We start from the raw sequence: 26014 nt of genomic DNA on the forward strand, positions 1-26014 counted from the left end.
ATCTCTTGCAGCAACAACAACAACCGAGGAAGACATGCTGGAAGTCAGCGCTGCCATGACTAGAGACATGTGCGTGCTGTACACATTCACAGTTTCTGTCAGTACACCCAGCTTGAAGACAGGCACTGCATAGTCCACGTAGTATGTTCTTCAGTTATACTCGGTCATTTATTCCATCCGCAAGACCAAATTTGCAAGTGGCACTTGCTTAACTTCACTGATTTAAGTATTTACATCCAATACATAACTAGCAGATAAATATTCTGCATCGAGAGAACAGATCCCACATAATGCACACTTATACCTTATTCCCAGCAGACTAAAAAGAGAAGCTCTCTAGGTGATCAAAAAAAAAAAAATAGCATATTTACCAGTGAAACAGCAAACTGGGACTATCGCCTAGATGACTATAACAGACCATGGTTCACTCTTCTTGCATTGTGTACCTTGATCATATTTGCACTTTCAAGCATCCGGCTGGGAAACGCCCACAGCAGTTGATTAAGGAGGACACTGTAGTTCTGTCCAAACCTCTCCTTCCAAGACCTTTTATAATAAAACTTTCATGCAATGTTACAAAACACTCCATGAAGGGGCATGAGCAAGCTGCACATCAGAAGTTTGAAATTATAGGAACTATGATAACTATAATCCTTCTTAATTTTACTTATTAAGCAAATCTAAAAAAATTTTAAATGACAGCTGGAAACAACAGATAGCGTAATTATTAGTTTAAGAAAAAGACAACAATAGAAAGTAGCATTTTAATTAGTTTGCTAAAAATTCTGAAAAATCTATAATGCTAGAACATTATCATCAACTTTCTGCAAGCCACCTCAGTATCTGACCATAAATTAATTTTTTAATAAATGGGCAATTTTCACAGAAGATTATTAAGAACTACCTCAATTCAAACGTAACATCTGAGCTGTGCTGCTAAGCCTAACCATGTTGCTCTTAGGAAGAAGTGAAACATGAAAGCTGAAAACTAATTCAGTTGCTCAGTAAAGAAGACATAACAGCATAGTGTTGGATAGCAAAGTTATTTACCAGCATCACAACTTCCAGCAAAAGAGTACGAAAATACAGATACACTCTTGGAAACCTTTACAGACCTATTGAAAAAAAAAGTTGGGGTGGGTTTTATTTATTTTTCCAGTTGGGTAACATTTTTATTTTTTAGAAATGTTTTTGTTTGAGTTTCCCACTGAGAGTCTGGAGTGTTCAACCCTACACACTCACAGCCACTCTTCTGATTTTGCCTGATGCCATGGAGCTGACACTACATTTGCTTGTGCAAACGCAAACTATTAGAGCAAAAAAAAGTCACATCTCTTAGTATCTGAGCTGCTACACTCCACCTTTGATTTTATTACTCCAGAGGTAACCTTTAGGTTAATATTAGCAGGATGAATTTAAGGAACGTCTTTACACACAAGGAGAAGCAGCAATGTACTATTTATTAAAGGGTGCAGGGGGCTGGGAGGTGACATAACTCCAGGCTTACGTTTTCCACTCAAGTGAGCAAATACAAATTCAGAGAGACTAATGAGCCCTGTCCATCTGATTCGTGCCTCAGATAGGCACTCTACAGCTAGCCATAATTAGCATTAGTTATCTTTAGTATGCATCCATGTCAACACACAACCGCAAACACTGTTTGCAACCCCAACAGCCTGCAGTGCCATTTCATACTGTTTGCATTTCACTTACAACAGGCTTTATATTTCCACCTTATAATCATTTCCTCTTTTAGCAAGGGTCTTCTTTTTTCCACATCTATGAAGCTGTTAACATCTTCATAAAATAGATAACAACACAGGAGGTAAAAAAAAAAAATCCTCTCCAAGTTAAAAATAAAAATAAGAAAACTTGAAGCTACCCCGTATATTTTAAGTGAGTGATAATTTCTCTGAATTTCATTAGAGATCTCAAAGAGTCAGCACTAAGGAAAAAAACAACAACAACAAAAAAACAAAAAACACACACACGTGTACAGGTTAGGCATTGAGCTTTGCCAGCTTTAGCCTACATCCAAACGTAACGTATAAACCACATCAAAATGTTCTTAAAACATCCACTTCGTAGTCAAAAGAGTAAGAAGCAAGTACCCCAAAAGAGGCACGAAATGGCTTCTTGCTCTTGTGCGGCTCCTTTAAATGAGGAACACAACAACCCCCTCGATGTTAGGAAGGGATGCTTGGGGAGCCTGGGTCCCAGCCACATGCCCACTCAGCACATTTCCTCAGTGCCGATCCATTCGCAACAGCGGATGTGACCATGCCCTCGGAGGAATGTGCTGGTAGATTACACGGAGGAGTCACTAAGTGCTTTGTAAGAGACATGGATTGCTTTAATCAGTCTTTCCCAAATGGCTACATGTCATTTTTTTTTGTCCCTATATAAAGAAGAGAGGTACAAAAAAAACTATTATCATCAAGCTGAACTTTTCTCTTTGCAAACACTACTGAAGGCCATATCCCTCCATCCCCGTCATTTGGAGCCTTAACAGAAGGATGGTGGTGTCTAACCACCGCTTCCGGCCACGGACACGGCAGCCCCAGTGCCTTTATTAGACAGGTGACACTGGGAGACAGAAGAGGCACCAATTCCTTGTGTTACGCTAACCAGTCACAAGGACGTTTCCAAAGTAGTTTGATACTCACATTTTTCTTTTTAGCATGTGTTGTTATATTTCTGACTACAGTTCAGTGACTACACTACCTTAGACAAACGGAGTGTCCCCACAAGCTGTCACAGCTGGAAGATATTGTCCCTCCCGCCACCTCTGCGGCTACGACTGCATTAGACGTGGAGAGGACCTGCAGAGCAGAATGGCTGTGTTCCCAGTCCTCAGTGGGTTTCACTTCCAATCACACCTAGTTCGGTTATGTGCCGCAGGTGTCTGCACGTTTCAGGTGTGTTCCTGGAGAACACCTTCTGGTTGGGTTCCACCATGGAAGAGGCCAGCCCAAGGCCACTTTGCAGCATAGCACCAAGCCCAGTCAGTTAGACCATCAACACCTTCTCCTCATGTACACTTATGATTTGAACATAAATGCTAATACAGGCACAGCACAAAGACAACAATTTTAGTCAACAGGGGACACTGACACTATCAGACCCGCAGAGACTTTTGAAACCAAAGCGCTGCACCAACCCACCCCCATACCACAACAAAAACCTACGCCATCCTCTAACGCTGACTGTGATAACATTTCCCTCTTTGAGACTTAACACGCCTTTTCAATGGGGTTTATCAACTGACAGCAGCATGTGCCGCACCGCTAGACAAAGCTCAGCACGACTGCTTCCACCTTCCAAGAGGCTCTAAAAACAGGCACAGGAAATGCATACCCTAGTCCAAAAGAGCTAGGCTTATGGAAGCTGGTCTTTTTTCTTCGCTTACTTCTGCAAAGTTTCTAGGAATAGTCCACAGTCCTATCGCACCTGCTGGCAAACCGACAACCTCTGCCTTGTAGCACTGAAACACATTTGGAATGGGTATCTGCTGGGAGAGCTGTGGGGAAAGAGTCTCCCTCAAAACTGTAATAACTGTTCACAACAGTGAGGGAGTACCTCATCTGCTAAAGGTGTGGGCAAAGTTTACAAAAAGGTGCACCTAGTCGGGGAACTGTAGCGCCTTGCCAGAGCCTACTCTTTTGTCAAGCATCACTTGCCCAGGAGAAGGGAATCGGTAGCTCACCCCAACTTCAGAAGAACATCATCTTAAGAGCAAACCTGCATTGAGAGAAAATTGTTTCCTTCTGACACCTCTGAAAAATTATCTGTGTAGGAACCGTACGTGCTCACACATGGAGAAGGGAAAACAACAATCCCAGTCAAGCACATCCATGTACTATCACAAAGCAAAAATTAAAGCAGGACGGCAGAAACGCCATCCCTGTAGAGGGCTCAAGAGAGGTGCTCCTGGAGGACAGTCACGGCACACAGCAGAAATCGGTGGCTCGCACCACAGCGTCGATGATGAGGACCGAAGAAGAGAGGCCGAAACCAGGAGGTGGAGCTGGCAGGCATAGCAGTGACAGTGTGGAGGACACACCAAGCAGACCAAACACAAGTTAGTAAGACTTTCCAGCACCAAAGCCAATGCAGGCACATACTGAGCATCACCTTTCCTAGTGATAATTATTGCAAGTAAAGCATGTAATTTTAATGCATCTTTCCCACCTCCTCCCATCATTAAGAACTGGGAAGAGAGAGAAATCCTCCCTGAGACATGAGTGTGTCAGCTAACCCAGCATTAACAAAATATTTGCTGTATGTGTACCTTCAAGTACAACTGGGCTACATATTTCAAACAGTTTCAGGCAACCAAACCCATTCTCTAACTCAGAATTAGTTCTGCAGCTAACTCCAGCTATTAAACATGTCAGTGAGGGGAAGGTGTCAGGGACCTATGTACACGGACCTGGAAAAACAAAACAAAATAGTAACAATTACATAGAAGCATACATTTTTATTAAAAACAAATAAACCTGTGTGCATAACAAATGCAGCATCTACACCCACATCTACAACATTAAACCTGCCTATTTCCTCACACGAATAATCACATCCCTTGCATTAGCATGGAAAACAGCTACAAAATTAAAAAACTACTGAAGATTGAGAGGACAGTAGAGCCTCACTGAGATGAGGTTCTCTTATTTCAAATCACAAGCTCTCCTTCATTAATATTGCATTTTTAGCTAAGTCTAAACAAAATTTCATTTCTGCAACACTCTTGTGGTATGCTGTAAGTGAGCAATTTCTCAAAAAATCCCAGCTGCCTGTTGCAAGTGCCAGTGATCCAGCACTTACAATAAACATTTCTGAACACCTAATCAAAACAATGCAAGCTGTCAAACTGCATTATTTATTCTGCAAACAAATTCATAAGCGGGTTGCTGCTTTCAAAGAGAAAGCCATTGTATCCTTTCCATTTCTTCAGTTGGTTTGTTTTGGTTTTTTAAAGGTATATTGAAATTCATGCAATTAACTTGTCGGCTGTTGGCTTACAATCCACTTGCCCATTATTGCTACTTATAGGGGAAATCTAGCTTGCAAGCTTAAACCAAATCTAGGCATTGCACATAATTAACACCATGTACTGTACATAAACCTGGCTAAGACCAAAAACAAAAACACCAACATCTACTACGAAGGGCACCAGAAATTATTTTTAATGCAATACATGTGACCCAACAAAGACAGGAGAACCAGCCTGGGAAACTTCAGGAATATTTTTGAAGTATGTCAGCTACTAAGGGTTGGGTTAAAAAAACAAACAAACAAACAAAAAACCCCACCCACAAACCAAAACAAACTGCTCTACTCTGCCCTGGCGAGACCCCACCTGGAGTACTGTGTCCGGTTCTGGAGCCCACAACATAAGAAGGACATGGACCTGTTGGAGAAGGACCAGAGGAGGGCCACAAAGATGATAAGAGGGCTGGAGCACCTTTCCTATGAGGACAGGCTGAGAGAGTTGGGGCTGTTCAGCCTGGAGAAGAGAAGGCTCTGGGGAGACCTGATAGCGGCCTTCCAGTACCTCAAGGGGGCCTACAAGAAAGATGGGGAGAGATTGTTCAGTAGGGCCTGTTGCGATAGGACGAGGGGTAATGGTTTTAAAATAGAGGGAGGTAGATTTAGATTGGATATTAGGAAAAATTTTTTTACAATGATGGTGGCAGAACACTGGAACAGGTTGCCCAGAGAGGTGGTAGATGCCCCATACCTGGGAACATTCAAGGCCAGGCTGGATGAGGCTCTGAGCAACCTGATCTAGTCAGGGATGTCCCTGCTCCTTGCAGGGGGTTTGGACTAGATGACCTTTGAAGGTCCCTTCCAACCCAAATCATTTTATGATTCTGTAAACAAAAAACTCACAAAAAACCTCACCCCAAAAGAACTGCACCATTTCCAAAATTCATGGTTTGGTTGGGTTGGGTGTTTTTTTTTTTTCAATTAAGAAAATTTAAGTATCATTTCAGGACTGGGAAGAAAAGACAGACGGTGGAAGTTTCTAAGCAGACTAAAACAAACCACTAGCATAGAGATGTACAAATATATTGAAAAAGACATACGAAGTTTCAGTTTAACTCTGTAGGTGCTCATCTCCTATTTCAGCATTAGGTTCTGTGCACCTTCTGCTCTTCATACTCAGCTTTACTGACTACACAGATAAACTCTCTCTGAAAGATGTAAGAGTGCAGCCAGAACAGCAAACTTGCAACCAGTGACAGCCATTCCCTCCTCACCTCCAGTTTAAACGAAGTCACCAACGTAACATTTCTAGAAACAATAAACATTATTTTAAAGGAAGTTCTTCAGAAAGTTGCGCCCTCCCCAGGTTCCTAAAGGAAAAGGTTAAAAATCACACATAGTAAAGCATCTCTTATGGACTTAAAGCGCCACATCCCAACAGGGCAGGCAGGCTACCCACAGCCTATGTGCCCTTGTCCCCCTAGATGCATTTTCTCCTTTCAAAGCACAAGCAGAACAACAAGGGAGACGTGGCACACACCATTTAAAACTTTCTACGTTCTCAATATTGTACTAATTTAGATGCCGTAAGTGATTTTAGATGCCGTAAGTGATTTGACTACATCGGATGGAAAACACAGAGACACTTCCCAAAGGAATTTTTATGTGCTTTTTTATGATGTATAATTGAAGTGATAGGAACAGTTGGCTAAAAATACTCCCCATTTCTTTTCTGAACATTTTGACTCAAAAAAAACAAACATCAGTTCTGGATTTCTGTACCACCTGGTTTAGCAAGATGACTTGGTATTCTATGACATATACTGTTAATTTAAACGAAGTAGCAGAAGGTTGAATCTTAAGGGTATGCATTACCGAAATCCATAGGCATTTCAATTAGGAACCACCCAAAGATTAATTAGTAATTGTAAGGCGCCTTCTCCCTACTCTTCCGCTTGATTCCTGCAAGAGATTCACTAGTTTTCCAAAACCACTAAGTTGTGTATTGCCTCTTCCCACTAACTTGGGAAAACTATTCAGCCTGGTTTTTACAACACACACCACAGAGCAACATATAAGGTCTCCCTGGTTTTCTTCCCTTGCCAACTGCCTTCATGTCAGCAGCCAAGTTTTACTCTGCCCGAATAAAAGCAGTTTTTGAATTAGGAAGCCAGTGGCACCATAGTCTCAAAGTAAGAAAGCTAGAGCGAGAATAGGGGGGTGAGGGGGTGTTTCTTTGTGGTGGTTTTTGCCTTTTTTTTTCCTGATTTTTTTTTTTTTTTTTTTAGATGAACCTTATACTGCATTGCTTCTCCTGAAACAAGAATTGGAACTGTTGGAGCAAGACAAAAGCAGCTGAATACAAAAAAAAAAAAGACCTAACAGAGACAGCACTGACCCGAAGACAAATCTAACAAGAATTACAAAAGGCTTTATTGACTGTATGGTAAATAAGAACAGGAATATTTATTTGTGTTGAAGACATCTAAAAGCCTCTCAGGCTCTGGAGGGACAGACAGCTCCTGACAACACCCATGTGCCAAGATGGGCAGGAGAGCTGCAGAGGAAGAGGACCAGCACTGCAATCTTTTACAAAAGTCAAGAATTCAAAGCAAATCTTAAGACTTCAGACAAGCACATTATGAACAAAACAAATGATATTCTGAGGAAGCACTGAGATAAGCAAAGAGACCCGCAATTACTTAAGTTTTCTTTTATCTCCCTGGACAAGTTGCTGCCTTGCCAGAAGTCTAATTCCAGGGAGAGCTGCTGGCAGCAGGGACAAGGGTATCGTATTGAAACTTACTTAACTTGAAGATTTCTGACGCACTACATTCCACACATTTACAATATCTTCCTTAACCAAATTATTCCCTGTAACTAAAAAACAATAAGTAACAGACGTACATAAAGTCTGCATTCCAGCTTGAAGGCAGCATTCCCCAAAGGCTCACGTGGCCTTTTACACCAGCCTCAGCTGTTACAGAAACATTCAGGAGCCATCACTCCTAAGATAAATAATTTAGTGATCATCTTCCCAAGTTTTTCTTTTCCAGGCTCAGTCATTAAAAAAAAAAAAACCAAAACAAAACAAAAGCCACCCAGAAGACTTGTAAACTCCTTTTCTGTTAAGGCCATTTAAAACTCCAGTCTACTCCTGAAAAATTGTTTCCTTCTTTCTTTAAAATTTGTGTTTCAGAGAAGCATGAAGCTGAGCTGAATGCATTGAACAAAGACAACTGTAAGCAGATACACTCCAAACTTGTTCAGCATTACCCAGCAGCATGAGAAATAAGTCCAACCAGCCCAGTCTGACAGTGTCCAGCTCCAGTGTCTTTGGTTTCAGCAGGACTGACAAAACACTAAAGCTTTTAAAGGAGTCAGAAAACTTATCATGCACTTTTTATCGCAATTTAACACTAAGAATAGACACTTTCCAACTGTTCCCTTGAATAGCTCTGCAAATATTAATGCATTTCTATCTGTGAAATCCCAAACCACACTAAGCAGTCTGTCATAGAAAATACTAACTCATAAGAGGCTTAAAAAAAAAAAAAAAAAAAATCAAGTTTAAGGCTTAATTATGTTTTGATAACACCAAAACTCATATCCTAAAATCAACAAGCAAATACCTTATGCTGTATTTGCAAACAGTGTTATTGTCTACAAAACCCTGTATGACTGGACATCACTGTATTCCCCTCGGGGCGTGTGTTTAGAAGCACTGGCAGCTCCCCAGTGGGTACAGAATAAATTCCACGATTTGAACAAAGAACATCTGATCTGACCTCCTGCATATCACAGGCTATTACATTTCTCCTGTTTACCGTGACAGAGCCCAACATCTCATATTTACCTCTTTGGAAAATTACTTGCACAATCTTCACATCGAGAGGCAAAAAAAATATATTTCCCTTCTCAGCTTGCCCCAAGCCCGTATCGTCAAAAACATGTCCCTGTTTTGCCATCTGAATGCCTTCCAAACAGCAGTGCTTGGCATGCCTTTCCTTGCCCGCTATTTCCTCCCTCAGGAGGCAACCAAGGCACTGTTCAGTGTTCCTTTTGATAAATTACAGATTGTTTTTCTCATCTGGTTTTACCTCCAGAACTGGAATTTAAAATCTCTTTTTAAAAAAAATTACTTCTATCCATCAGAGCCACTAATTCCTGTCCCTGTCCTCTCTTCCCCAACCCCCTCTTGGAGAGGATGGGCTCAGCTCCCCAAAACCACAAAGAGTCACAGAATAGCTTGGGTTGGAAGGGACCTTTAAAGGCCATCTAGTCCAACCCCCTGCAAGGAGCAGGAACATCTCCAACCAGATCAGGTTGCTCAGAGCTCTGTCCAACCTGGCCTTGAATGTTTCCAGGGATGGGGCATCCCACCTCTTCGGGGAACCTGTTCCAGTGTTCCGCCACCCTCACTGTAAAAAAATTTTTCCTAGTAGACAACAAAGTAACCTCAAATCCACGCTGAGTTTACCTAAGCTGGCCATGCAGCAAAGCCCCGCTACAGCGAGGGGGCAGGGGGTCCAGGCAGCGGAGGAGCCCAGGGCAGGGGGCGAAGGACTGCAAAGCACAAGGTGGGTGACCCCTTACAACGTTAGTTCCTCCCATGGCCCATTTTGCACACGGGCTACAGGCCTCAACATCCCTCTTCGAAATGAGGAGGCCACTTGATTACCAGCCTCAACGTCAAACACCATTTTAAAAGCAACAACAGAAAACTCAGCCTCCTACCCGCTACTGTCAAGTCTCACGCGTCAAGAGCACCATATAAGTCACATTTTGTCTTTCTGCTTATAAAAGAGTACATAACAGCCTTTTGTTACTCAGAAGTTTTCTTTTAAGTGACAGATTAATTAAAGCTTTCTTCCTCTTATCAGTTAAGAGATACAGTTTCTTTAAAACACATTTACAAACATTTATGCATGCATTTATATTCAAGCATGCGCAGCCCCACTCAAACGAAAGGGAACGAGCCACGCAGTGTATGTCAGCCTCAATTTTCAGAGCCTGGGTCTCAACCTTCAGCACTTTTGCCCACTGCCCACAGAAGTTTTGTTAGATTTAAACAGGAACTTAGTAGTTTAGAATTTGGATTGTAGCTATTAATTAGTCAAAAGCTGTCTGACAAATCCTAAGTCTCATTTAAATAAGTTTTCAGAAATAGTTTAGACTGTGATTTCAAAGTAAAAAGCTTTAATTTTACCCTGCTGTTTATCAGAGATTACATCTTCTCCCAAAGCTCAGCTGTTCATGGGATTTTCCTGCAAACACCTTCAGAAAGGCATTAGCTCCTCTGCCCAAAGGAAAGCCTCTCCCATAATGAGAGCCAGACTTAATCAGCCACGGCGAGCCAGTAGCTCTGCGCATGATGCCAACACAAATCGGCACCATGAGACCCTCCCTCCCCAACCGCACAGCAGGAACTGCCCATCGCGGGCATCTACCCCTCTCCTGCCCACCCATCTCATCTTGGCCATTCATCAAAATAAATCAGCTTGTGACTCAACCAGGCAAATGCTGATATTTATCAGAGACCTCGCCTCAGCTTGGATTCAGACAGGCCCAACAGGCTAGCAGTGAACGGCAAACGCTCCACCTCAATAGCTCAGAGACGTGCTCACCACTGTGAAGAGTGCTCTGCATACGGAAAAGGAGAAACTGGCTTTTCAGGCGTTGAGGCTAGCAGGAAAAATAAAAAAATTCCCCACAATTTATAATACCACTAGAAGAAATGAAAGAAGACAATGCCAAAGTAGAAATGAATCTGAACAAAAGTGAAAGAGACTGCTGGTGTCCAGGTCCCCTTGGCGACCTGCAGAAGTCTTCAAAACTCACTCACTCATATGTATTCTAGGTTCCTTAGTTGGTCTTCGGCTTTTTAGGCTTTCCAACTCCCTTTCTTACTCTCCTGCATACATTTAAACAAACAAACAAAAAAAAAAATCTAAGTTTGGAGGGGTTTTTTTTCTGCCCCTCTTCTTTTTTTTTTTTTAATGATGTAAAGTTGACATTTTTACCATAAGTCATATGCTTCTGGACACTGGGATCACAAACAATTTATCGTCTGCAAGTTGCTTGCAATGAAGTTCTAGGAGCTAAGCAACACTGAAAAAAAAAAGGACAACCTGGAGTTCCAAAATCCTCACTTTAAAAAGTTTGTTGTTAAGCAACTTCAGATCAATATTACCCTTCTAATGAAGGATATTGAATGAAGCTGAAGATAGAACTGGCAAAAGGAAACAACAAGGAAATGAGGATGCTGAAAGATGTGTCATTAAAAGCAATTTTATTCCATTTTGTAGATAAGAGAACTAGGCAGAAGGCAGACAAGGCACACGTAGCAAAGCTGCAGAAGAATATCAAACAAGCTTCAAAACAACCCAACAGCTTAACGCATCCTACAGGTCTAGATGCTTACTAATACTACGCATGCACAAAACCCTCTCATTTCCACACTGTAAGTACTCAACAATTAAGCTACAATCAAGCAACATAATACATTTACATTTACAACACTTAGGAAAAAAGGGAAATACCTAAAACAACAAATGCCATTTTAAAGCCACTGCCTTTTTGTTGCATTAACATTCTCTTCCTCAGTTAACCTTCCCCTAGAGAATACTGTATTTTTCACTGTTTACATGAACAAATACACAGGCATTATATGGGATTATATTAAATAGAGTCTTTTTCCAAGCAAAAAAAAAAAACCCTAGAAGCCACGACTTAGCCTATGAGGAGCTTTGAAAATTAACTACAACAGAACCAAGCCTTCAACAGTAATACATCGAGGGGGGAAGGGGGAAGGATCTATCTCCCCATGTTTTCAGGTGAGACACAGGGAACAAATGTAGTTTTTCAAGTCACTTTTCAAAGGATGAGAAAGCAGAATGCAGTAAAACTGCAGTGACAGCTCAGTACTCCATATTCCAGATCCAAAACTTCAGCTACAAATGCATATACACAACTAAGCATAGAAAGAAGAACAAGTTAGCTGCTTGTCTCAAAACTCTATCACGGGATCTGACAGCGTGTGTGGGGGAGGTATGAGGGGAAGAAAATCAGCCCTTTGCAGAGACCATGATTTAGAGAAAAATCAATTTTACAGGGTCAGAGCTTCAGAGTGAGCCATCTCTACTTTAAAAATGCGCTGATAAGGTAAGAGAAGGTTTGCTGCAGGCACAAAGACAATGTGATAGCATGACAAGGAGATTGGAAATAACTCCAAAATCCTAACCCATTGCTATCTTTTTCTATGTGTGTCCATTGGATACAACTACCAAATTTTGGAGGCGGATGAGGAGAGGCAAGTTTCACCCTCACCACAAGAAAGAAAAAAAAAAAAAAAGGTAGTATATTTCAGATCTATTAGCACCAAACAACTGTATTACCTAAATTTGAACTATGTGTAAACTCCTGTTTCATAGCTTCAAAAACCTCAGAGTCCAGTATTAATACAGTTCACAAACAACACAGGGTTTTGCTCACCCTCCCCCTGCCCCCGTGGTGAACTCCTATTAAACACGCGCTTTGTTTTACTAATTGCAATTCCAAATAGAAATTACGTAAATCACAGAAACTGCCATACTGGATCATGTTGGTAGCCTGCTCTGAAAAGGAGCAATTTAAAAATGTTTTTACTAACAGGTACAACCAGTTTTGCCCCATTCCTGTCACATGTTATCTACTGTGGTTGAATAGATAAGCTCTGCTCTAGGGGAATTCAGACCAGAAAAGGATGAGGAAGGAATTCCTACCTGGATTAGCTCAAAACGGGTCAGTGGGAACTGAATGGAGTTATCCATCCCTGAATGCAGCTCCTTGGGGATTTTTGCCTATTGCAGTGACTTGACAGTAACTTTCAGCCATTGGGAACCAAAGAGGGGTCAGGTGTGAAAAGGCTGCTCATGCCCTGCTGCAAGTCACCAGAGGGAGGCAAGGGGACTAACACCTTAATTAAATGCTATGACACAAACTTCAGCAAATGTGGTTTCAGAAGTTGGCACCCTTCTCCAAAGCAGCTGCCTGCTCTTTCAGCTGGGCCAGTTCGACTGCTCGTGGCCATTTTCTGACTCAGGCCTCTGAAGCATCTGTCAGAAGCTGACACCTACCAAAAAAAGGCACAGCTTGTTTCTTTCAACACCACACAGGATTGTAAAACCAGCCGAGAGAGGAGTCAAAGAATGCTGAAAAGGCTGAGCTTACAGCATGGTGGCCACTGGTGGAAGCAAGAAGAGCGGCTTTCAGCAGCCAGCTCCCAAGCTAGGTCAGTTATCAGCCAAACAGTAGTCAGTGTTTGCTGCCAGAAAGGAACAGCTGGATCACAAAACCACAAAGCACACTGGCTCACGCGCTCCTCTGTTTAAAGCCTGGCTGTCCCACAATCCACAAAATGCCACCAGTTGACCAGAAGGTCTTCTTTTGGAAAGCCCTGTAAATCACCGCAGTCTACACTCCTTTCATAGTAAGTCCTCAAGAGAAGATTAAGTTCTCCTGAACTTGCTGGGATGACCATCAAGAACACACTGCAAGCCAGAAGTCCTGCTTCTCAGCTAACGAAGTCACAACACTTACAAAGTTGTTACACTGGGAGCTACAGTAAAGAAACCAGCAATACCCATATCCATATGCTCTCTCATGGATGCAGGGCAAGAAACCCGTAACACACAATTGTGAAACAATGATATCCTTACCATCACTAGCTAGTGTAAGGTTTTCCACCCTTCTAAAAAGCATCACTTATTTCATTATCTTTATTTTCAACACCAAGATGTACTTATCTGGAAAGCATGAGCTTTCACGAGCCACTGAAAGATACTGGCATCAGTTACACATTGTGGAGGGTACTGCCCCTTACCCATATTACCATCATGTGAAATTTTGTTTCGCATTTCTTTGACAAATATTTGTTCTGCCACAAACTGCAGTGTCAAAACAATCCCACATCCTCCATAAAGCAAGGAGCTTGAGGTGTGGTGGGTTTTCTTTTATATATATGCACACATATATATACATAGACACACATACTAATTGGCTGTCATTCAAACTGATCCCCTTGAACAGAATTATCCCCATTTATTTTGTTTCTCTTTTGTTGTATGACCAAATTCTTACAAGGAAAGGTAGATACTTTTTGTAACTGGAGGCATCTCCAAAGCTTTTTGGAATTTAATGCAGAGCACAAGAAGATTTGATAATCAAGCAGTTCTCAAAATGTTGGTTTTTTTTTTTTTAATCAAAATGAATTTAAAAAGATGACAAATACGCAGGTTTCAGGACCAATGTCATATTACAACCAAGGGCAGAAAAGTGACTTCCTTAGGGCTCGAGACTCAAAACCACACACCAGCCATTTCTGGCAGATATTCTCAGCTGGTTTGGTACCACCAAAAGGGATGGAAAATGTGTTTTTAATACCGCGACTGCACGGATTTCTGGAGTAGAGTCAGGGAAGGAGGGGCAGATTCCAGATCAAGTTGTGAGAACAAGGGCTCATCAGAACGACTGCATTCAGTCTTAAACAAAAAAGAAAAAAAAAAAAAACAAAAAAAACCCAAGCAGGTCAGATTGAAGAAAAGTTTCGACTTCTCTTAAGAGGAGTCCTTTGTCTTCAAACCAGTCCATGCTCAAGCTGGTTATCAACTGCTCTTGGCAATCCTCAGCCTGGCAGTTAAGTGTCGTAAACCCTCGCAAGAGCATGCTCTAACAATTAACCAAGCTCACAGAAAGTCGTTCAGTATTTTTTCAATTTGCTTTACTTTTAATCTTCTTACACCACGGGATTTTTTTCAAAATCCCCCGAATTTAAATCCAATAACACACAGCTCTAGTCTTACATGTTAAAACCCCACAGACAGCTCACCTAACAACTTCAATGAACCTATTACCATATACAAAACCAATTATATTTTTATCATTAGCAGTCTGGAACTCCATCTTATCACTGCCTGGATACAAGGGGGTATGTAAGTCACTATTTGTGACACAGATGTACACATACAGTGATTTTTATGTCATGTTTTATGTGCATATTACATATGCAAACATACTGGAGATGTCAATATTTATTGCAGACAGTGACAAATTAGGTGCATTATGTGCATGCATACATGTGTACACATACACATGGACATCTGACAGATTATTTTTTACTAAACCCAAATACTATTTTTTCAACTCCTGATTATTATATACACTTTTCTGATGATGTGACAGATGTCAAAATGACACTAATTGAGGATTCAGGATGTAAATTAAGGCTTGAGATACTACCTTAAAAATAAACGAGTAACAGCTTGGAGACACGTTTCAAGCTAGAGGTGAACCAATCAAACTGTGGATGGAGCAGGCTGCCCAGTGAGGTTACCCAGGCCCTGTCCTTGCAGCTCCATTTTCAACACCCAGCTGTAGAAAGTCCTGAATAGTCTGGTTTGACCCGGTATCTGGTTCTGCTTTTGGCAGGGGGTTGGACCACAGACTGAGGGATCCTCTGATCCTACGTGCTAAATTCTTGATCAAGTCTCCACACCCAATAGCTTGTGTGTATTTTGCTGAGTCACTTAAAAAAAAAAAAATTGCTCAGAAAAACAGCTTCCAGCTATTTTGGTAAGCTTTATATTGGAAAAAGACTACAAATTGAAATAAATTGGCATACCTTTTCTTCATACAACTTATAAACCAAACTGTTTATTATTCTTCACAGTTTATTAAACACATGCAAAGAGAAGGTAATGAAAAGCCATCAAAGAAGATCTATACTTCTTGTAGGTTTGCCATGCAATTCAACACTGATCAATTAAAACTGATTAAGAAGGATCACTTGCATGTCACACAAACAGCTCATGAAAAATTAGAAATATAAAAATCTTGTCAGCTCCCTCATGTCTTCATATATGTTTTGTGAAGAAGCACATCAGCTTCTTCACATCAGCTTTTTTTCTGCAGAAAAGGCATTTGCAGAGAACACAAGTCTCAAAATTGTCTGTTCCTCATTAATCAAACAAAAGAAAAAGGAGGAAGCAGATAGTTTTTTACCCCTCTAACTTGTCCATCTGACTGCCAAGGATCCTGATGGCGCAACAGAACCCACAGCGCCTGCTCTGCGCCGCTCACCCACACAGCCACCCACCCCAACACCGTGGCATTTTAAATAGGAAGTGCAAAAGGGACGCGTCAACAAACGCCAAGCCTTCGCCAGGGGAATTCGGGTACAGAAGTGACAGGAAGAGGAACGAAAAGCCTGTAATGGAAACAAAGAAAAGGCTTCGTACCCCTTCCCACACTGCAGAGTCATTTCTAAAGGTCCACTTCAAAATGAAACAATGAAGCAGCAAATATTTGGGGTCTTCCAGTAAAAAAAAAAAAACAAACCCAAAAATCCCCAAAATAAGAACCTATAAAGCACTACATTACCCATGTTTTTTTTTTTTTCAAAAAAAGCAAGCTGTAAGGCAACATACTTTTTGTCAACTAACCTTCTGAGGGCCAGCCTGTACGACATCAATGTCTTAACAACCTGACTTCAGTCAGCTGGTAAGAGTCTTGCTTATAAATCCAGAGCTAGAGCAGCAAAGAGGCATGGTAGAAATCCCGATAATGTCAGTGTGCTCAATAGAAGAAATCTTCAGTTATAAACCAAGATCATTCATGCAAATTCACATGGATAGTTATTGTCTGTTGCATTTATCTACTGAAATCAGGCAATTAATGGAAAGAGATTAAATGGAAAAATAGCTACTGAAGAAAACAACAGTTTCGCAAATTATGAGAGCTCTTGGCCAATGGATTCCCTAACCCCAGTAAGTATGACTGACTTGCATGAGTGGCAGAAGCAACCACGACATCACCAAAGCATCAATAAGGAATATTTCCTTTAAAGTTGCATAAATAAATATTAATCGACCTGTAATTTTAGAAGGGAATTATTCATGTTTAATATAGAAAGAATTTGTTTTGTTCCTGCTTTCCTTCTTCCTTATACTGTTCCCTGCAGAAACAAGGTACAGTCTCCTCTCTGCTTTCCAGAAAGCATTTGTTAAAATGGCAGGAAAAACGTTTCATTTCAGAAATGAGATCTAAAGAGAAACTAATTCTAACATCAAAATTTCACATTTTAGCAGATGAAGACAGTTTAACTGTGGTAAATCCACGCATGTAACTCCTATTATGAAATATTTTAGTATTACAAAAGCAGTCACTTGTTCAAAACATCAGCCTGAGAGTATCAGGACTGACAAATGCCTGATCACAAGATGACCAGATGTTAAAACCTACTGCGCTATAAAACATAAAAAAAAAAAAAAAAGAATAAATGCAAAGCCTCAAAAGTTCATATGGAATGACAGAACAAGATCAAAAGCTTCTGCAGAAACATCAGTGCCCATTTAAACAGATGTTTCAAGGCAAAAGATGTCTCTGAAAATTCTGGAGCTCACTAAGGCAGACACCATTGCAGAGGTCTCTGAACACAGTCTCTCCCTCGAAATGGTTTTGGTGCGAAATCCAAGCCTCCTTTCTTGCAAGCACCTTCACAGTGGCAATACCAACATACCTGTCTGTATGGCCAGGGCTACAGGGACCCAACAGAAATGCCCATCCCTCTCCGGTCTATCCTGAGGCACGGTCTCAATGGGTAACACCTCATTTTTTACATTTTTTTTCACTTCAGCTATGTACCCAAGGCAGAAATTCCCTTCTACTGCATTCAGACAACAAATGGTTGCACCGAGTCGATGAAACCCAAACGAGTTTTGTAAAGGGAAAGCTTTAAACCTCCAAGCATCTTCACACCTGCTCGGCCTGATGCACCCCGCTCAAGGCTGGCAAGACGAGCCCGGGAAGCGAGAGCCGGCGGGATGGAGAGCAGGGACGGGGAGCTGGCTCCTCTTGCCCGCCGGGTAGCAGGGTCTCTCCTAGGAAGGGCACCTGATGCCTGCCTTGGGCAGGCATCCCCCTGCCCAAGGGGGAGAGTCAAGCTCCAGGCTCTGCTTTTAGGCAAAATGCTGGCATTCACCTCACACCCATCCAGAGGAGGACAGAAGCTGAGGTCTCATGGCCGAAGGAGACAACTCTCCCCTCCCACACCTTTTTTAGGGGGCAGCACCGACACCCAGCCCCATCGGTTCCTCCTTCGAGGTCCCGGCTTCCGCAGCCCCGCAGGGTCGCCCCCGGCTCCCCCCGACCGTGCAGCAGCCGCGGTGCACTTACACCCCCGGCCGTGGGGGGGGTTACGGGTGGCCACCTCCCACCCCCAGCCCCACCCAGAGCGGGGCCCGTCGGAGGGTGCCGCTGGAGGAGCCGCCCCCAGAGAAGGGAGGGGAGGGGAGGGAGGGGAGGGGAGGGCTCGGGCGGCCGCGGAGGGGCGCGGGCTGCGGGCGGCTGCAGCGCGCACGGCGGCGCCTCACTGCTGCACTGCAGAGCCGCCATCTTCTCGTGCCTCCGCGCCGCTCGGCACCGGCCCGCCCGCGGAGGGAAGGGGGGGGAGGGGGGAACGGGGGCACAGAACACGGCACGGCCCCGGCCGCCGCCCCCTCCCCACGCAAACCCGCCGCCTTCTGCTGCGCCAGCCCACGGGGAGCGCCCCGCCGCCGCCTCACACACCTGCGTGGGTGTGCGCCACGGGGGAGGCGCTGCCCTGCCCTCCCCTCCCCCTGGCTCCGCGCCCCCAGCCCCCGCCCCGCGGGGGGATGCCGCCGGATCTCCCCCCCACGCAGGAAAAGTTTCCCTTCCCGAATCCCCGAGGGGAGAAACCCCCGCGCCGGAGCCGGCGCCCTCGCGGGACGCGCTCGGCCGTCCCCCGCCCTGCCCTGCCCGCCGGCTGGCGGCGCCGCTCCCCTCCCCGCGGACCCCCCGCCGCCGCCCCCCGCCCGCCTGCCGCGCCAGACGGCTCCGCGCCGCGGGCGGCGGCCGAAGTTAACGGGGAAGCGCCCCGGCGGCGGCAGCCGGAGCAGCGAAGAGAGCCGGCCCCGGTGGCAGGGACGGCCCCGGCCGCCCGCAGACACGCGGGGCGGGAGACACCGACCCCGGCGGCTGCCTGCCCGCTTCCTCCTCGCCGCCTCCGCCACCTCACGGCTCGCCGCCCCGCTCGGCGGGAGCGGCCCTATTGTTCGGCGGCGGGAAGGGCGACGGCACCCGGGGAAGGAGTTTCCCCCACCACCGCCGCCGCCCGGCTGCGTGACGGGAGCCGGCGACCCCCGCCCCGCCGCGGGCGAGCCCACGCCGCAGGGGCGGCTGCGGGCAGACAAAAGCCTCGGGGAAGCGGAGGAGGACGGCGGGGAAGCCCCCACCCAGCCGCCCCCTGCCCCGCTTACCTCGAGAGCCCGAGCGGCGCCGGAGGCCAGCAGCAGGAGGGCTAAGTGGGGCAGCATCGCGGCGGCCGGGAAGGGGGGGAAGGAAGGGAAGGGGGGAGGCCGGTGAGACGCGGCAGGGTCCGGCTGTAAATCCGCGGGGCCGCACCGCTGCCGGGGAGAGCGACTGAGCTGCGGCGGCACCAGCCGAGCGCCGCGGCAGGGCCGGTCAGCTGATGGCCCGGCCCGCCCCCGAGCGGGCGGTGCGTCCCAGCCCGGTCCGGCCCGGCCCTCCTCGCCCGGCGGAGACCCCTAGCGGCGGCGCCCGGACGGTGCAGTCCCGGCGGGCGGCCCTCCGCACCGGCGGCCAGGGCGCGGTTCGCCGCCGGCCGCCCTTTCTCCTCGGTTAGGCCCGAGCTGCGAGGCAGCTCCTCAGGCCCGGGCCCGGCGAGGCCTGTGGCCGGCTCCCAGGCCGGCCTTAAACCGGTGAGGGGGTTGCCCTTGTCCGGGTGGTTCGCCGCTGCTGCACCCGCCGCCTCCTCGGCCACCCGGGCACCGTCGGTGACCGTTTCCAAAAGCCACCGCAGCGCCTTGCCCGCTGCCGCAGCAGGGCCCCGCATCCACAGGAGCCCCGAGGCCTCGGTGCGCCATCGCCCCTCGTCAAGTGTCGCGTATGGAAATGCTGACATCGGTGCAGGGTGTTGACGAAAAGCGCCCTCAACCCAAACATCTATGCGATTTCTGTTTAACAAATTTTGCCTTTTCTGGCAAGGGTGCATGCCAGCCTGACATCTACAGGTCCTGCCCGGGTGGAGGTGATGGGTAAGCACAACCATCAGGCCCCGGGGACACGCCTCAGACACCAGCACACCCTCCCAAAGTCTGAGCCTCTGACCACGGCCCCGCCATGTTCCTTTGCTCGCTGCTAATTGCAAGATCAATGCAAAATTTGTGGGAGTGCTATTGATAACCAAGGCACGCCAGAATGTCGGCAGAGCTGCAGCTTGCGACAGTTGAACATGGAAGAAATCAAATTAAAATGTAGGGCTTTGTTAAATAGCTTTGAATCAGGAGGACAACGCAAGCTTACTTTTTCATCTCCTCAGTAGCACGGTAGTAACTGTTATAGTAAACCTGTAAGAAGAGCTAAAAATCAGTGGTAGGAAGGTTTCATTTGAAACAGCTGCTACTGTAGCCAAAATTCAGCGTGACACAGCCTGACCATTCTGCCTCTGACCTGCGGACTCCGTGGCAGCGCTTCTGCTCCCTGGTAGCTCCCAAGATGGCAGCTACCAGAGCCACCCCGTAATGGGGACTTGCAGCCAGGCCACATGAGGGGCAGATGGTGGACATCCCCCCCCTGTCTGGGTAACAGATTCCTGGTCTGTGTTCTACTTGGTGCAGCTCTCACCCTCATCCTCTTTTGAACTCAGAATTTAAATCCGCCAGGGCTCGTGGCCGAAGCGTGCGGAGGGATGCTCACTGGGCAAGAGCGAAGTGGGCTGCTCCGTCAGGCAGGCGGTGACGTGCAGTCAGAGACTATAGTGCCTTACACCCCTACAGCCATGCCCTAGAGTGAGCAGACCGTTTCCGTGCAAACCTGAATCTTCTTAGACAAATGAATGAACTGGCGATGCGCAAAGGCTTTGGGCAATTGCTTGAGTCACACACTCATTGAATTTGAGAGATTTCTGAGAGGCAGGTAACAGATGAGGCCCCTCCCTCTCCCCCCCACAACATACAGATGTGAAGTATATCCAACAGGGACGGTGAGTAGGTGCTTTTAAGAAACGCATTCCCATGACACAACACAACCTGTAAATTACGATGCGTTAAACAGCAACAACGGCAGGCTTAGCTACACTAATTCAATACTGTTACCTGCTTGTTAGGATAATGGACGCGTGGCTTTGAGGCATTAAGGCAGGCTTTGCTGTGCAAGTGTTTCTAACCCGTTGGCTTCTAAACTCAGCTGTTGGAAAGACAACGCCGTGGTTGCAAATAAGCAACATCCTGCTGAAGCTGGTGGAGGTCATTCAAAAACAATTCTTTCCAGAAACAATGGAGGCAATCAGAAGGAAGCTCTTTGCAAGTTCTGAAAAAAAATAATAAATTTAGCCTTCCAGATGGGATGGATGTAAGACCAAAATAGATTCATGTAGCCCTTTTATTATAAGTTGGCTTGGTAGTTCTTTGTAATTGCTTCTTCCTAGTGCTAAAATCAAACAGTATTTCAACTGCTGCTTCTCTGGGTGAGCCAAGCCCGCCTCCTTCCTCACAGCAGGCAGGCAGGCTGGAGGTCCCTTTGGCCTGTGGCTAGGAGTGGGGCAGACCCATGGGATTGCACACCTTGGAGGAGAGCAGGGAAGGCTCAAGTGAAAAGGTGGGGAAAGGCCAAAGGTACAGGAAGACCTCTACGAGACAGGTGTTTCCATTTACAGCCAGTAAAAACCAGTGACAATATCGAAAACCCAGTGACAATATTTGCTAAGATTTCATGAAGTTAGTCACACTGAGAGGTCGTAACTAAAGGCTCTTTTGAAAGCTGTTTGTAAGGTCTACAAAATTTGGAGATGACCTGCTGATAGGAAAAGAAAGAGATTGTGTCATTTTTTTCCATTCCCTGTGCTCTTTCAGGATCTGTGTAGAAGGTCTGATACACGTTTTCCCCCTTGCTTTCTCTACCTGTCATCTTAGTATAGAAATTCAGTCTTACCAGACCTTGGAAGCTGTTGTAGCTGGAGTGCAACAAAGCCCACTACCACCTCACAACCGGGTGAACCATGAAAATTGTCTTCCCAAAGAATAAAGCAGCACAGGTTGGATCACAAAATGGTAGGGCTTACATTCAAATCTAATAAAATGATTTCAGCAAACAATCCCAAACTGTGTTCAGAAGTGATTTTCCCTTCATTTGTTAAGCTTTGTTATTCAATCTTAATGCGATAACTTTCAAAGTGATAGCCAAGCATGCACGTCAAGTTTCATTTTTTGGCCACTTCTGTGCTCAACCTCTGTATCTTTATATGCAAATGATGTCTAATATAATTTTACAGCCTTTTTGTTTTAATATATTACGTATATGGAAACATTGTTCAGCCATACAGTTTCTCATTGAACACTCATGAAGCAAGTGGACCTTATCCAGAAAGGCTGATATTACTGTACAATAGGCAATAAAACACCTCAGCCTGCTTCATAACCTAATGATTTTCAGTGGTAAATAAGTGAACGGACATTTAACTCCGCCTATGTTTTGTTGCCGCACTTACCAAAGCAGCACGTTGTTGGGTCAGATGTGTATTTCGTCCTGGAAAAGTCTGTTCTTTTGGTGAAGAGGAGAGAGGGAAATTTTAAAGTTCTCTAGCCCCTCTCCCAAAATAAGAGCTAACTGAAGGTGTTTGCCAGGGGAAACGAAAGCAGTATCACAATCCCTGGAACGTTCTTCAGTTACTTTTAAGCAGTAAACTTCCCCTTGATGCTCCCAAGGATCAATCAGCAGAGAGCTGTAATGGGAAGACTCTCATGTGTTTTCTGAGGGGGGACAGGCAGCCTCTGGCACAAATACCATGACAGTATCGCCAGATACCTCCGAATATGTGCATGTGGTTTTACAGAATACTTGCAAAATACCGATGCAATTTACCTCCATTCAGATTGTGGAGGCTTATTTCATTCACACCAACAAAATTAGTGCTTTTAGTCCACTTGTCTGCTCTATTTTATTCGTATTAGGGATGATTCCTCAGACAGATTCTTTTGGAACGATGCTACAGCCAGGGCTTCACGGAGATGATTTCTTAATTTGTTCTCAACTCTGAGGAGAGGACTCCAAGTTGGCAAACTTGAGTTTTGGTCCAGACTTTGATGCTGACTCACTGTCTCCTCCTGGAGTCACTTCACTTCACTGCTCACCATTTTCTTTACCAGGGATAGTACTGTTTCCCTTCCTTTGTGATTCATGTCGGGAACAGAACAAAGCACTAGGGTTTGTATTTCTGAATGAACCTCTGCAAGTTAAAGACTTGGATCCTACTGAGCTGGCACCTTCTGTGTTAGTCCCAGTCCAGGAGTTTTTCTGTACTCTGAAAACTAGTACAGCGTAAATGACCAGATTTATTTCAGACAACTCCAGCAGGAATTTCTATTTTCAAATAGCACAGAATTAATTCTAATGGAAACCGAAAATTTCAGTTTTATGCTACACCTTGAATGACTGCAGGTATAATTAATCTGCTCACTGTCATGAAGTGTCCTCCAGAGACTTTTTTTTTCTGTTGTAGTCAGCCTGCAGCCCTGAGAAAGAGGCTTGCTAAATATTAATCCGAAATAGGAAGAGAGAGATTGTGCCTAATCAACCCTACACAAGTACGTGCTGGTAGCAGCAACAATGGGTGCGGATATGATTTCAAATACTGACAGTTGATCCTTGTCTGAATTCTGCAAAGCACCTTCGGTTTTTGGCTTGTGCAGATGCAGTGCACAGTTAGGTAGCCAGTAGCCATAGCGACCTACTCAAATGCAAATGATTTGTTCTGCATCGCACAGGAGTATTAAGAGCTGATGGTATCTACTGGAGCAGGTACACAATACAAATGGCAGAGCCAAGCAAGTAATGAAATCGCAGTCCAAAATCCCAGGAGTGCTCAGCCAAGGAAATGAAAGGGATACACGAACAACAGTAATTGCTGCAGTGATTAGGGTGTGAACATACACGGACATCACTCCATACCAAACAAATATAGGGTGTTATTCCGGCTTCTTCTGCCTTTGTTGAGAGAAAGTGTTGTTGCTTGCTAATGGTGTCAGTAAAGAGGAGATCTCCAGGATGGCTCTTTCTTAATTTGATTCTGTACCCCTGATTTTTTGTTTTTACCCAATTGCTACATAATGTAAGTATTCCTAATGGAGTCTGGGTTTAACAGTTATTCCTTTTTTTTTTTTTTTTACACTGCATGCATTGAATCTTCCTAGGTATTTTTGGCCCTATGCCTCAGGTGGTCAATTTACTAGGAAAATATTGGAGGTGCAGACTTTCTGATGTTTTTCCTCATCATCCCACATGCAAAGAACTCAATACTAATGTGCTTCTCCCAATGAACAAAAAAAGTCACCGTACAGTACAACAGGGAAGTTTCTTTTCAGGCAAGTCATGCTTGGCATTAGTCAGAGAACAATCAGCATTTCTGAATATTAAAGCAAACCCTTAACAGCATCTAACGTGACCAGAACTCCAGAGCAACTATGCAAATGACACTTAGCTATTTGCACCCCTTTAACTGAAGGCTATGATGTGCTTTTTGCATGTTATGAATGCCACCAGATGAGATGGTTATGGTCCTCTCAGCCTCTTTTCAGCAGCTTGTTCTACTGTGATTTGTCCTCCTGGATAAAACAACATTGCTGTTTGTGGTGTGAATATCCCAAATCATTAATATTTAACAAAACCAGAGGCAACTAATAGGATGTCTTTGATTTATCTCAATATCTGAGTGCACCAGTAAGCTTTTTTTAGCACTATTCAAAAGTCATTAAGTCATTTTGTATTTTGCTATCAAAGATTTACTTTAGTTTTTTATCCCTTCCTGTTTGTCCCCAATGCTTTGCCCATCTCTCCACAGACACGGCTCTCGGGCTTTGTCCAGGTTCCCCTCCATAAGATCTAGTTTTTCTGTAGCTTTGCCCAGAGCTGTCTTGCTGTCTGACATCTGTCCAGTCCTCCCCAAAGACCAGGAATCCCCAAACATTCCTCTCAGCTTTTGGACTTCTGCTACCTCCTCTTCCATAGTATGAAACTGAACGCATTAATACAGACTTTATTTCCCTTACAGACTTTATACATGAGAGAAGGTTGTTGCTGATAAATAAACCAGTGGTACTTGCAGGTAGTTAAGTTATTACACAAAAATCTTGGTATTTTTGAATCGGCTTCCACTTTTTCCAGGCCACACAAGCCTTCCAGGGATGTATGAATGGACCCCAACATAAAAAAGAGGCCGCTAGCTGGGCAAAAGGAGCTGTCTACAAAGCTAGACATGGTGCTTTGTTTCACACTGTCTTGGAACTGAAATAAAAAATAAAACCAGGAAATTTAGCAGATGATGTGTGTGCATATATGTCATAGTTCAGCCCCGATCGGGACCAGACTACGCAGTCTCTCACTCCCGCCACCCTCCGAGAGAATAGGGAGAGATGATGTAAGAAAAACAGCCCGAGGTTTGAGATAAGGACAGGGAGAAATCCTTAAAGTTACCGTCACGGGCAAAACAGACTCTACTTGGGGAAAACTATTCATTTATTACTAAAAACAGCAGGATAATGAGACAGAGAACAAGATAACCTCCCCCCACCCCTCCCTCTTCCAGGGCTTAACATTATCTCTACTACCTTCCCTCCCCTGAGCAGCACAGGGGGGAAGAGGGAATGGGGGTCGTGGTCAGTTCATCACGCATTGTTTTACGCCGCTGCTTCACAGTCAGGGAAAGAACTCCTCACATTCCTCCTCTGCTCCAGCGTGGGGTCCCACCCATACGCCACAGTCCTTCGTGAAACTGCTCCGGTGTGGGTCATCTCTTCCACGGAGTGCAGTCTCTCCAGAATGGCTGTCCCAGCAGGCCCTCCACGGGCCACAGCCGCCTTCAGGCCTCCACCTCCACCAATGTGTGCTCCTCCGTGGACCTCCATGGGCGGCAGGGGACAACCTGCTCCACCATGGTCGTCACCACAGGCTGCAG

At 44.9% G+C, this 26014-nt stretch overlaps 1 protein-coding gene across 2 annotated transcripts in view; it reads right to left on the reverse strand.

The window, feature by feature from the left end:
* Window positions 1-19509, reverse strand: part of APP (amyloid beta precursor protein) — a 225569-nt gene extending 206060 nt beyond the window's left edge. For both annotated transcript variants that reach the window (XM_086764185.1, XM_086764178.1), the window contains exon 1: window positions 19305-19509. In XM_086764185.1, coding sequence (XP_086620311.1) covers window positions 19305-19361 — 57 coding nt within the window. In that variant the 5' untranslated portion in view covers window positions 19362-19509. The remainder of the gene's footprint in view (window positions 1-19304) is intronic.
* Between the last annotated feature and the right edge of the window lie 6505 nt (window positions 19510-26014).

Source organism: Chlamydotis macqueenii, chromosome 1, assembly GCF_036417535.1.
Source record: "Chlamydotis macqueenii isolate bChlMac1 chromosome 1, bChlMac1.mat, whole genome shotgun sequence".
Lineage (NCBI taxonomy): Eukaryota > Metazoa > Chordata > Aves > Otidiformes > Otididae > Chlamydotis > Chlamydotis macqueenii.